This window comes from Callithrix jacchus, chromosome 8, assembly GCF_049354715.1.
Source record: "Callithrix jacchus isolate 240 chromosome 8, calJac240_pri, whole genome shotgun sequence".
Classification (NCBI taxonomy): domain Eukaryota; kingdom Metazoa; phylum Chordata; class Mammalia; order Primates; family Cebidae; genus Callithrix; species Callithrix jacchus.
The window spans coordinates 39,620,016-39,633,795 of NC_133509.1; the positions used below are offsets into that span (position 1 = coordinate 39,620,016).

At 42.6% G+C, this 13,780-nt stretch overlaps 2 protein-coding genes across 5 annotated transcripts in view; both read right to left on the reverse strand.

Annotated features, from left to right (window-relative positions):
* LOC103795618 (RNA polymerase-associated protein LEO1-like) overlaps positions 1 to 7,536 on the reverse strand; it is a 34,964-nt gene extending 27,428 nt beyond the window's left edge. For all 3 annotated transcript variants that reach the window (XM_035259664.3, XM_035259663.3, XM_017976863.4), the window contains exons 1-3: positions 7,340 to 7,536; positions 1,905 to 1,989; positions 733 to 878 (exon numbers count right to left, since the gene is read on the reverse strand). In XM_035259664.3, coding sequence (XP_035115555.1) covers positions 733 to 878; positions 1,905 to 1,985 — 227 coding nt within the window. In that variant the 5' untranslated portion in view covers positions 1,986 to 1,989; positions 7,340 to 7,536. The remainder of the gene's footprint in view (positions 1 to 732; positions 879 to 1,904; positions 1,990 to 7,339) is intronic.
* A 2,223-nt stretch (positions 7,537 to 9,759) lies between these two features.
* The window catches only part of LEO1 (LEO1 component of Paf1/RNA polymerase II complex), a 32,463-nt gene continuing 28,442 nt past the window's right edge, over positions 9,760 to 13,780 (reverse strand). For both annotated transcript variants that reach the window (XM_002753491.6, XM_009005455.4), the window contains exon 12: positions 9,760 to 9,998. In XM_002753491.6, coding sequence (XP_002753537.1) covers positions 9,894 to 9,998 — 105 coding nt within the window. In that variant the 3' untranslated portion in view covers positions 9,760 to 9,893. The remainder of the gene's footprint in view (positions 9,999 to 13,780) is intronic.

The window sequence follows — 13,780 nt, forward strand, 5'->3', positions numbered from 1 at the left end:
TTTAATTGCACAAGAGCCTGCATGCATGTATCTTAGTGAATCATACCCACTGACACTATTTTGCAGTACAAAATAATTGTCTCTTCTAGATTCACAATGGCTTTTGCATTGAACATTTGTGATTTTTTGTTTTGTTTTGTTTTGAGGCAGAGTCTCACTCTGTTGCCCAGGCTGGAGTGCAGTGGCATAATCTTGGCTCACCGCAAGCTCCACCTCCTGGATTTAACAGAGTCTCACACCTTAGCCTCCCAAGTAGCTGAGATTATAGGCGCATACCACCACACCCAGCTAATTTTTGTATTTTTAGTAGAGATGGGGTTTCACCATTTTGCCCAGGCTGGTTTTGAACTTCTGACCTCAAGTGATCTGCCCACCTTGGCCTCCCAAAGGGCTAGAATTACAGGCATGAGCCACCATGCCCAGCCAGAATATTTGTGATTTCTCTGGCAGACTTTATCACTCTTAATTTCTGATTTTTCAGCTTTATACTAGTGAAAAACGCCTTCATCCATTATGATCTGTTTATGTATAAGAAAGTGCCAAAATGCTAGAAAAATTGTTAGCATTAAAATTCTCTCTTACCAGTAATTCATTTTTCTACCACAGTACATCCTACATTTGTTTTTTCAAAATTATGAGAAATCTCCCATCTTTATGATTACTCAACTCATGATAAATATTTATTTGAAATATTTTTTTCAATATCTTGAAAATTTTAATCACTCCTCTTACTTGGGTTCTATACTGAGAAACTTGGGTAGTTTAACAAAATACAATTCATTTCCTAAATCAGAGTTGATACTGGGAATTTCCGTTTCTATTATGGTTTCAGAAATTGGCTCTTCCTCCTGCTGGTCCTGAGGCATTCCATGTTCATCCTAAGAAAGGAATCAGAATGTGAGAGCTTGAAGAGGCCTTAGAAATGTGCTAGCTTTACTTGTCCTGCATTGGGCAAATGCAGGTTTGATGGGAAGTAAATTTTTGTTTTTTTGTTTTTGATACAGAGTCTCGCTCTGTCACCCAGGCTGGAGTGCAGTGGCATGATCTCAGCTCACTGTAACCTCCGCCTCCTGGGTTTAAACAATCCTCCCGCCTCAGCCTCCTGAGTAGCTGGGATTACAGGCCTGCGCCACCACACCTGGCTAATTTTTGTATTTTTAGTAGAGATGAGGTTTTACCATGTTGGTTACACTGGTCTCAAACTCCTGACCTCAGGTGATCCACCAGCCTCGGCCTCCCAAAGTGCTGGGATTACAGGCATGAGCTACCATGCCTGGCCCAGGAAGTAAATTTAGACTCCGCTTTAGGGATAAAACAGCAAGTCTGCCAAGCTTCTCCCTAAAACTTCAACTCATGCCTACAAAAAAGCAAAACAGGATGGGCGCAATGGCTCATGCCTGTAATCTTTGGGACTTTGTCTCAAAAAAAAAATAGCAAAACAAAGCAGAAAAAACACGAGAAACAAGATCTGTTAGCCTATATTACTAGAAAAAAGTATAAGTATCTATTTTGTTACATAAATATTTTGCATGATATATTTAGCAACGAAAGTGTGAAATTATTCACCCCATCAATACTAGGCAACTACTAGAATCAGAGAATATCAACATAGCTCATGCTTCTTGTCATAGGCTTGAATAAGAAAAACCTTTAAATCAAAAGTTTTTACATATTGACTTCTCACAGTCTAGCCCCTAAAGTTTGGCATCAACCTCATTCTGAGTAGTTCCTTCTGTGCCTTCTTATAGCCAGAAATTCTCAATATAGCTAAGAAAGTCACCTATTCATCAGATGTTCAGCTCTCCATGTCCTCTCTCAACATGAGAGACACAGACTCATCAGCCTCTGAAGCTTTTTTTTAGCTTTGAATAATGCAATTGGTTGATATTGGTGATTGTACTTACAACCAGCTGTCCTGGAATAGGTGGTTGATTGCCCTCATCACTCTCAGAAGAAATGTCCTCTATATCTCCAAACAGATCCATGGATCTTCAGGGTTGGAGGGAAATGTACAGTATTAATTTTTCCAGCTAAAGTTATTTACACAGTTCTTGGTCCACCACTTCAATATCATCCTAAGATTCATAAACCAAATCTCCATTAAACCAATCTCAAACTGGCTCCGTAAGCCTGGTTCTCAGAAGCTTAACTAGAGTCTCTTTGGTGAAAGGAGGTAGAATTGGTGGGTGAAAAGCAATCAATCACTGTGGCAGCCAACTTCTTTCAAGATTCCTGCCCATCATAGTAATTCCTGCCTCTGCTTTCCATGCCCTTGTGTAGTCTTCTCCAATATTGTGCTGTGATTGATCTATGTGATCAATAGAATACAACCTCTATTCAAGATGAGGATATGAAAGATACTGTGGCTTTTCTGTCTTGCTCTTTCTTAGGTCACTTGCTCTGGGGAAAGCCAGCTGCCACGCTGTGAGGACATTCAAACTGCCTATGGAGAGACCCACATAGTGAAAAACTAAGGCCCCTGCGAAGAGCTATGTGAACCATCTTGGAAACAGATTCTTCAGCCCTAGGCAAGCCCTTAGATAATGTAGTGCCATTCCAACATCTTGACTGCAGCCTGCAGGAGATTCTGAGTTAGAAACACCCAGCAAAGCCATTCCAAAATTCCTAACCTTTAGAATCAGCATGATGTAGTAAATATTTGTTGTTGAAAGCTGCTGAGTTTCAGAGTGTTATTTATTTATTTATTTAGACAGTCTCACTCTCTTACCCAGGTTGGAGTGCAGTGGTGCAATCTTGGCTCACTGCAACCTCCGCCTCCCGCGTTTCAGCAATTCCCTGCCTCACCCTCCCAAGTGGCTGGGATTACAGGAGCCCACCACCACGCCCCACTAATTTTGAATCTTTAGTAGAGATGGGGTTTCACCTCTTGGCCAGGCTGGTCTTTAACTCCTGACTCATGATCCACCCACCTTGGCCTCCCAAAGTGCTGGGATTACAGGCATGAGCCATCACACCCCCAGCCTTTAATTTATTTATTTATTTTGAGACAGAGTCACACTCTGTCACCCAGACTGGAGAGCAATGGTGTGATCTCGGCTCACTGCAACCTCCGCCTCCCAGGTTCAAGTGATTCTCCTGCCTCAGCCTCCTGAGTAGCTGTAGTAGTTTGTAGTAGGGACTACAGATGTGTGCCACCCACCCAGCTAATTATTATGTTTTTAGTAGAGACAGGATTTCACCGTGTTGGCCAGGCTGATCTCAAACTACTGACCTCAAGTGATTCACCCATCATGGCCTCCCAAAGTATTGGGATTACAGGTTTGAGCCATCATGCCTGGCCAATTCTTTAGAGAAATTTTACTAGAGTTTACCCTTCGAGAAGCTTAAGGTTCTATAAAAATGTTATGAACCTTTCCTAAATTCCTGGCTTTTGAAAGCGATGTATCCATAAGTGAGCCTAAGTACACAAAAGAAACTTGTATCAGGAGCCAGGGCCAAAATGTGTGCATTACTAGAAAATGAAAAGCTACCATTGCTAGGCTATCTATCTACCATTGCTTAGTCACTACGTGTGAGTTATGGCCAGGCGCGGTGGCTCACGCCTATAATTCCAGTACTCTGGGAGGCTGAGGTAAGTGGATCACCTGAGGTCAGGAGTTCAAGTCCAGCCTGGTCAACATGGCGAAACCCCATCCCTACCAAACACAAAACTTAGGGTAGTGTGGTGGTACACACCCGTAATCCCAGCTACTCAGGAGGCATGAGAATTGCTTGAACCCGGGAGGTAGAGGCTGCATGAGCCGAGATCGTGTCACTGCACTCCAGCCTGGGAGACAGAGTGAGACTCCATCTCAAAAAAAAAAAAAAAAAAAAAGTGCTAGTAAGTTTAATGTACCAGGAGTAGTGAATAGCTACATGCATAATTTGTACCATTTTATAAAGTTTAAGAAAAAGACATTTGCAATGGAGTTATGCTGACTCTTTCCTTGTTTTAATCCCCCAGGCTGTCACAAAGTATATTTGATGGTAGCTTTGATTGTGATTGTTGCTCCCTAACAAAGACATCTGTTAACCAACAGCTGCCAGGGCTCCCTACTGAAATATGTAGCAACAAAGGAGCAAAATTCTGAACCAAAACAGAAAGAATGCTAACAGCATCTGATAACAGTGCTGCTTAGGATCAGCCCAAGACTGAATGTATCTGCACTGTGCAAGAATGTTCATAGAAGCCTCTTTTGTCCATATTTACCCACATTTGTGTCAGACCTATTTTTTTTTCTTTTTGAGGTGGAGTCTTACTCTGTTGCCCAGGCTGGATTACAGTGGCATGATCTTGGCTCACTGCAACCTCTGCCTCTTGGGTTCAAGCAATTCTCCTGCCTCAGCCTCCAGACCACCTGGGATTACAGGCACGGGCCAGCACACCCAGCTAATTTTTGTATTTTAGTAGAGATGGGGTTTCACCATGTTAGCCAGACTGGTCTTAAACTGCTGGCCTCAAGTGATTTGCCTACCTTGGCCTCCGAAAGTGCAGGGATTACAGGTGTGAGCCACTGCACCCAGCCTAATTTGTGTCAAATCTTAAATCATTTGGCACAGTACACATAAGCGCATAGTACTGCATTCAGTTTAAGTTTCTTGGGTGTTTTCTTTAAAGATATTTGCAGTTGCTGCCTCTTTCTTGAATTCTACTAGAATCTTTTTAATTCTCAATATGAGTAGAGTTTTTTGAACTATACATTAAATGGGAACTTGGCCTGCATGGCCACTGTGTGTGGCCCAGAGCTGAGCAGATACCCGTAGTCATTTTATTATTTGCATAATGGGGACTGAACAAATGAGTAAATAAATTGACGATAACTGAAACCAGGCTTTTTGCTTTTGGAGAAGGGGATAGAAGAGGCAATTCAGCAGGAGTCTGTATGAAGGGAGCCTAAGTCACCTAAACAAGAAGCCTCTCATGCCTTTTGGACCTCAGTGGGCCCAGATGATAGATTGGTGAAAGACTGCCATACATATGCCCAAGCTTATGGTTTCCTGGGACAGAAAATGCCCAGTTCATTCTGAGAAGCTTAGCCTGTGTGGTTACTTGATGTCCCATGATTAAATGTTAAAAGGGACTGTCTACAAGAGGACGTGGGTATGTTTCAAATCCTTAGAGACCTGTACTCAGTTATCTTGCTGATTCTAACCACAGGGGTCAGGCAGCAGTGATATCTGCCACAGACACACCAAGCACTATCAGATATGCTGAGTTATTAGGCTGAAGTGGAAGAGCAGTTTGCCCTGTAGCATGGAATTACTGCAGAACAGTCTCTTATTCTGGTCCTCAATTAAAGCAGGTAGCATCTCTGCCTTGCTTGGCAAAAGGTCAAAGTAGCACAAATAAATAAAGTGTACGTTGGCTTCTAAATCCAGAAAGATCCACCAGGCATTATTTTTCAGTGGTAGGTGGTTCTAGGTACAGCACCTTATCCTTCATTTTGGAGGGGCTATCCAGACATGCTCCAGACCATTAGTCCCCTGGAAACTTCACTGAGGTGGCATGCCCGTAAATTTTGATGGGACTTATCTCCTACTCTCTGATTTGCATGGTGATTACTAAAGCATCTAAAGTACAACTATTTCCTACTCATAAGATCAGATACCATCAGTATAATGTCATCGATGCAGTGGACCAGCGTGACGTGTGGAACATAAAAAGGGTCAGGGTTTTTGCAGACTCCATATGGCAGAGTACAGGTGAGTCCATGTAACTGTGAGGCAAGATCGTTGCCTCAGACCAAAGGAGCTTCATTTGTCTAATAAGGGGAACCACTGGTCTAATGAGGGGTGCCATTGGTCTAATAAGTAAAAGCAAACTATTTCTGTTTGTCCTTACATATTGATATGGAGGGGGAAAAAGCATTTGTCCAGGCTGGTCTTGAACTCCTGACCTCAGGTGATCCACCCACCTTGGCCTCCCAAAGTGCTGGGATTACAGGCGTGAGCCACCACACCTGGCCCTGCCTACAGCTTTTGAAGGATACATGTCCTCCTCTGCTTAATATTTCTCAATGTCCTAGTAACCCAGCCTGGGTGACAGCATGAGACTCTGTCTCTAAATAAATAAATAGCAGCTGCTAATAGAGTCATTATTTGTTTCAGTGTAAGATAACCAGTCATTTCCAAGATCAGTCTGCCATCTGCACAGGCCATAAAGGTGAGCTAAATGAGGGATGTGGCCTGGTGCGGTGGCTCATGCCTGTAATCTTAACAATGTGGGAGGTGCAAGGTAGGCAGATTACCCGAGGGCAGGAGTTCTAGAACACCCTGGCCAACATGGTGAAACTCCATGTCTACTAAAAATACAAAAAAAGTAGCCAGGCGTGGTGGAGCGTGTCTGTAATCCCAGCTACTTGGGAGGCTGAGGCAGTTAAAATCACTTGAACCTGGGAGGTGGAGGTTACAGTGGGATGAGATCACACGACTGCAGTCCAGCCTGGGTGACACAGCAAGACTCCATCTCAAAAAATAAATAAATAAATAATAGAGGATGTAAGAGGTATCATCACCTCTGCTTCTTTCAAGTCTTTGATGTTATTATTCACCTTTACAATTTCCCCAAGCATGCAGTGTTGCTTTTGGTTTATTATCCTGGTGAGAAGAATAAGTTCCGGGCACTTTCACCTGGTCCTTTCTACTTTAATGGTGCTTACTTCATGGATCAGAAGACAATGTGGGCAATCTCTCAGTTGACAGAACATATCCACTCCAATCATATATTTAAGAACTGGGGAAACAACCACAAGGTGGGTCAGTAAATCTGGAGGGCATACTGTGAATTTAACTTGGGCTAAAACTCCATCTATCACCGTCAGTCTCCATATTGTATTTAGTAGAGTATTTTAGGTTCTTGGAGTGGGCATCAACTGAGCCAGGATCTAGTAATCTCCCAAATTCTGGGTATTTCCTTTCCCCAGTTCACAGCCTACTCTAGTCAATTAGATAATCTGACTCACTATGATACCAATGGAACCATGGGCTACCAGCATCCGCCTTCTCATTGGTGGGGAGTTCAGATCTGCATTCAAACCAAACCAAGCCCTCTAAACTCCATCTTTGAGGATTTGTTTCCTGGACCACCTAGTCAGGTTCTAGTCAGGAAACAGAAAACACACCAGTTGTCTGTACGGATAGAATTTAAAATTTTAAAGTTGCAATTGGGTTTAAAGTTGTCGATGAGGTTACTAAAAGTATAAAAAGAGGAACTCTAAGAGTTCACAGAGGTAGCAGATGCAAAGAACAGCTTCCACCTGTGGGGCTGAGGGAACATAGGGAAGAGGGGAGATCATAAAAACTTAAACACATAAAGGGCTCCCTGGGGCTTAACTCATACCTGAGGGAAAGCTGCTGCCCAGCTGGTCCTGATGTCTCTCAGGGAAGAAAATTAAGCTGGCTCTCCAAGCGCTGGCCAAACTGCAAATTGGACTCCACAGCTGCAGAAAGGCTCTGCCTCTGCTGAGGTGAAGAAGTGTTGGTGGGTGCCCTCACAGAAGACGCAAGTCAACAGGAAGCCCCCAGAACTCCATAAGCAAAGAGGAAGGAGCAATCCCTTCTTAGTTCTCCAGGCTTCCAGTCTTCCTTTGGCGCCCCCTAACAGTGGGCAGCTGGCGAAGCTCAAATCTGGTTTGTGAACTCCCGGTCCCAGCACCACCATGCCAGGTACAGAAGATTAGGTTGGAAAGGAAACAAGAGCTTAATTGACACAAGTGTCTTCTGGTAAAATGTTTAAAACAAACACACAAAACTATGTTTCCTTGGAGAGACTGGAGTCAGAATGAAGGCTCTTAAAAACCAGGTAGAAGAGTTTACATTTGATAAGCCAGGGAATAGCTGGCACTGAAGATTTCTGAGTTAGGAAAGTGACATGATGATGACTTACACCCTCCCTCTCTTGATGTCACTTTTCTTTCTCTATAACCAGGCTTCAGGGTACTCCCACAACTACCACTCCCAGGTTGGCCTAACAGCACCAGGAAGAAAGGAGAGTAGAAGTAGAGGCTCTCAGTAAGGACAAGATTAGTGTATGTAGAAGGAGCTCCACAGAGAAGGCAAATATGTGTGTGGTAGATTTCAAACATACCTGCAAATTCTTTGCCTTTCTTCCCATCAAGAGGAATCAAATTCCCCTCCCTTTGTATTTTTTGTTTGTTTTGTAAGACAGAGTCTCGCTCTTGTTGCCCAAGCTGGAGTGCAGGGGCACGATCTCGGCTTACTACAACCTCCGACTCCTGTATTCAAACAATTCTCCTGCCTCCAGCCTCCTGAGTAGCTGGGATTACAGGCATGCGCCACCATGCCCGGCTAATTTTGTATTTTTAGTAGAGATGGAGTTTCACCATGTTGGCCAGGCTGGTCTTGAACTCCTGACCTCAGGTGATGCCTGCCTCAGCCTCCTAAAGCACTGGGATTACAGGTGAGCCACCACGTTCAGCCTCCTTCCTTTGAATATGGGCTCACGTCAATGATTCACTTCTAACAAAATGTGGTAGAAATGAGGCTGTATGGCAGTCAATGCTAGGTTATACAAGGTAATACAAAGAACAGGTAATACATCTTTTGCCTGCCACTTTCTGATGCTCATCTTTGGAACTCAGCCACCATGCTCTAAGAAAGCAAGACCGTGCCTGGGTTGAGACAATGAGATACTCATTTTGCTTACACGAGAATACAAGGAGCACCAAAATCTCAGTAATCAAGATAAATAACATTGTAATGCAGTACTTTTAAAAAATCCAAATTAATGCAGAAAATTCACAATAAACAAAATTTTGAATAAAGACAATCTGGCTGAGCATGGTGGTTCACACCTGTAATCCCAACACTTCAGGAGGCTGAGGCGGTGGATCGCTTGAGCCCAGGGGTTAGAAACCAGCCTGAGCAAAATGGCAAAACCCCATCTCTATAAAAAATACAAAAATTGGTAGGACATGGCAGTGCATACCAGTAGTCCCAGCTACTTGGGAGGTAAGACACAGCTAAGCCCTGCAGGGAGAGATTTCAGTGAGTTTTTATCAGTCCAGCCTGGATTTGTTTTGACAAGCCCCATCTCAAAAAATAAAAAACAAAAAAGACAGAAGACAGAATCCAGTTCTGCCCTTGTATATCTCTCCTCATCCTAGTCCTAGACCTGTTAGATCCTGTAGTTATTTAAAATTTTAACATTTTGTTCATCATGGATTTTTTGACATTAATTTTGAATTAATACAGTATTTTAAAAATTATATTACAACAGTATTTATCATGGTTATCACAGTGGATCAAATAGTGCCCTCCCCCACCCCCCCACCAAATTAATGTCTACCCAGAACTTCAGTACGTGCCCTTATGTGGAAACAGAAAAATCTGCACATGTAATTAGTTAAGATCATGTCACACCGAATTAGAGTTGGCTCTAAATCCAATGAATGGTGTCCTTATGAAAAGAGGGAGATCTAGAGATAGTGAGACCCAAAACAGAGACACAAGGAAGGTCATGTGAAGACAGAGGCAGAGACTGAAGTCACATTATCACAAGCCAGACTGCCAGGAACCACCAGAAACTGAGAGGAGGCAAGGAAGGATACCTGCCAAGAGTCTCTGGAGGGAGAATGGCCCTCTAACACCTTGATTTTAATCTCAGCCTGGCCAGAAGGCTTCTTTTTGAAGAATGAGAGGAAGAGGGGGTTGAGAGAGCAGCAGGAATTCACTGAGACCTAAGCCTTTGTGTAAAAAAATCAGTTTGTTTTGTGAAAAGTAGATTTCTTGAACATAGCCTTGCTTTTAGATTTTTTATTACAATTAAAATTACACAAAAGCAAATCAATTCATTTCAATCAAAATAACTCATGTTTACATATTTATAACAATCTGTACAATAAAATATATAAAATGTTTTCACATTTCATACTTCAATCATCTTCTTCTTCCTCTTCATCACTGATCACGTACTTCTTATGCTTTTTATTTGCTTTATCATCATCTTCTGCTTTTCTCTTTCCAGAAGGTTCACCTTCCTAAACAGATAAAATTTTTACAAATCTCCAAGTCCATAAAGAACATTTTTAGGATGGTCTATCAAAAGTAGCTCTGAGCTGAATGACCCTCTGACAACTCAAAGTAACTGTTGCTGAGGATTGTGAAGGAGATTGTGAGGTGTTAGCAACTGAGAGCTAATTTCTCATGGAGTAACTTTTGAACACAGAGCAGTGTGTGCAGAAAACTGCAGACAGGATTTGCCACAGAAGTGGGGGCTCTCCCAAGGAAGTTCTGCTTGTCTAACCACTTGTCCTGTTGGTATATTTTTACCATGATCAGGTAATTTCTCAAACTTTTTTCTCTGCCTCTTTAGCATTTCACTTTTTATTATCTAAAATTCAGTATTTAAAGATTGTTGATCTGGGTTTTTTTTTTTTAGGACAATTTGTTTCAATGCATTAAAAACTCACATCATAAAGGTTTTTAAGAAAATATTTGAAGGCATTAAAGGGCATCCATACACAAGTTTCCTCTGTTTAAAATCATTCTGTACAGTGTTCTAATAGAAACAAATAAATTACGTAGTTATCTAAAAAATACTTTTTATAGATAAAATTTAAACATGTCAATATCTAAATATCAAATACTTATTAAAATAAACTGACACTAAATGTGACACTCCAGAATACCATTAACTGGCTTCTCCACCAAAAATTAAATGGGGGGCCAGGCGCAGTGGCTCATGCCTGTAATCCCAGGACTCTGGGAGGTTGAAGTGGGTGGATCACCTGAGGTCAGGAGTTTGAGACCAGCATGGCCAACATGGTTAAACTCTGTCTCTACTAAAAATATAAAAATTAGCCGGGCATGCTGGTGGGTGCCTATAATCCCAGCTACTCAGGAGGCTGAGGCAGGAGAATTGCTTGAACCTGGGAGGCAGAGGTTGCAGTGAGCCGGACTGCACCATTGCACTCCAGCCTGGGTGACAGAGCAAGAAAGACTCCATCTCAAACAAACCAAAAAAATTAAATGGGATGAACATATAGTTTGAAGGTTGAAGTTGGGGAAAGCCAGACATCTTGCTGCTGTGACCACAAGCTGCCAGATGTAGAATGCAACGTGGTATGACCACTTTTTCCTGATGGTTCCCATGGCTGGCCCTCTGAGAGACAATATAGCATCTGACACTTGTTTCCTCCCAGATACACTCCCACAGACCTGAAAGGCCATAGGAGAATTCATAGGGGGAAAGTTATGAATCCACAGTAGGGGATTTAAAGAAGTCCTCCTCCTCCTTCATTTACTTCCCAGCTGGTAGCAGTGAAATTACCTAAACAGCAATACTGAAAGATGGATCCTGCCCCAAAAGAAGTGACAAGAGCCCCTCCTTTCTATTCTGCAGGCTAGAGCAAACCGAAATACTTCTCTTCCGGCCCCACAGGCAAAGAGCACATTCAATCACACTGCTTGTCTTTTAACTTTCAATGGAAAAATCTTATCTTAAACATTTTACATGCAATCACTATTTTTTGGTAACCTTCCAAAAGTGAGCCCTGGTGTGTCTTTTCAGCTCTAAAATCCTTTAATGAGATGAAATTTGAATCACTAGAAGAACTAGCATGGTACTTCTAAAAGATGGTACAGCCTGTCCTACAGGCCCCTGGATAGCAGCAGCTGGGAGACGGCCAGGGCTCTCCCAAAGAAGTCTCACTGGCACCAGTCCTAATCCATCCTCTGGAGTGAGAAGCTGCGAAATTCTGCTTTAGAAAGCTGCCAAGGACTGACCTCCCTAGCAGCTACACATAAGCACAGACAAACTCAGCAAAGGGAATGGGTGCAGTGGCTCACGCCTCTAATCCCAGGGCTTTGGGAGGCCAAAGTGGGAGGATCACTTGAGGCCAGGAGTTTGAGTGAGACCAATCTGGGTAACATGGTAAGACATCTGTCTCTACCAATAATAATAATAATAATAATAATTAATTAACTGCTACAAAAAAATTTAAAAATAAAATAAATAGTAAGACTGCACATGGTGGCTCATGCTTATAATCCTAGCACTTTGAGAGGCTGAGGTGGGCAGATCACTTGAGGTCAAGAGTTAGAGACCAGCCTGGCTGGCAAGCAAGCAAGCAATAAATAAATAAGCCACACAGAGGAAAGGTATATAGTTCCTCAGACTCCCAGGACCTAATAAGGTGACAGAATCCTTCAGGATGACTTCATTTTGTGAAATTACACATGTGGGATGCTGCTTTACTGAACATAAGTGGAACGGATCCCTGTGTCATTATATAAATGCAGTAAATGACAAAAATATTTTTATTAAGTCTAAAAGAAAGCTTGCTAATAGTCATGAATGCAGGTCCCTGTAGACACAGAAACAGACAGTCCACAGTTATGAAGATAAGGCTGTGTTGTCAAAGGTGAAATGGAGTCTCAAGAGGGTGAGCTGGAGAGGAAAGACACACAGAGGGGAGGCTGCCGGGCACCACACTGACTAATCCTTCACAGCAGGTACCTCTTTTGTCTAAGAAAGCCAAGGGTTGGCCTTGATACCTTTCCTTTCCATTGTCTCCATGTTTCTTTCAGCTTGGGTCTTTCCCTTTTTCCCAGACTCCTGGGGAACAGAAGAGCAGTACACAGTTTCTCCCCCTACCAATTTCTCTAAATCTTTGAGGTAATTTAGATTTTGTAAAGTTTTAACTACTTAAAAAAAAAATGACGGCGAATAGAAAGCTCTCCTTTGCAGTTTTCTTCTTTTTGGTAACTTAGACTGTTGGAGAAGGGAAAACATTTTCTGTTCGGCTACTACATATCATTGCATTACTTTCAAATCTGTTATTTATTAATACTGTGTAATGCAGTAACTTTACAAGACAGCAAGCATAAACTCCAATGATCAGATGAAGAAACAGACTCAGAAATAGGAGATGACTGTCCCAAGGCCATACAAGTAGGAAATGGTAGCACCAAATGATGCAGTTCACTCTAATATAGACTGGCGCTTGTCCCCAGTTCAAGGCATGCTATGGTGATAATGGTGTTCTCTGGACTGGGAACCTGGGTCTGAAAACTTCCCTTAATCTTAGAGGCGTACCTGGGCTGCTGGTGTTTGGGTAGGCTTTAGTGTACAAAGCACAGAGAGGGACTTAGAACAGGAATGCTCCTATTCTTTCTTGTTGTAACCCATGACCAGGACTCAAACGAGGGTAACATAAAGAGACAGTGGCAGGGGTTGAGAGGTCCAGGTGGAAGTAAAATCTCTGTTGTCAGGGAAGGAAAGGGAAGAAAGAGTGCAGGAAGACCTGAGAGTATTTGGGTAAGGGAGGTAGAGGGCAGTTCCTGTAACAGCTAGGAGGCCATTCCCAAGAGGCATTTTTAAGTCAGGCAGTATAGGTTTGCAACTGCCCAGCCTAGAAGAAGGCTATCTGATAAATCACTTTTTAAAATCTCAATTCTGAGAATACTAGGAATAAACAGAAGTCCCATGACACTTCTCAATTTTCATTCAGTTTCTACTTACCAAGAATCAATAGCATCTGCTTAGATGAGGACTCATGCTTGCCAATAGTTCAGCACTGTAAATGCATCATTAAGATGTTGCCTCATCTAATTTAAAACAACTATGCTGCAGAACAATGAAACAAATTTTGGCCAGGCGCAGTGGCTCACACCTGTAATCCCAGCACTTTGGGGATTGGGCCCCCCAAGGCGGGCCAATCACCTGATGTCAGGAGTTCAAAACCAGCCTGGCCAACGTGGCAAAACTCCATCTCTACTAAAAATACAAAATTTAGCTGGGAATGGTAGCGGGTGCCTA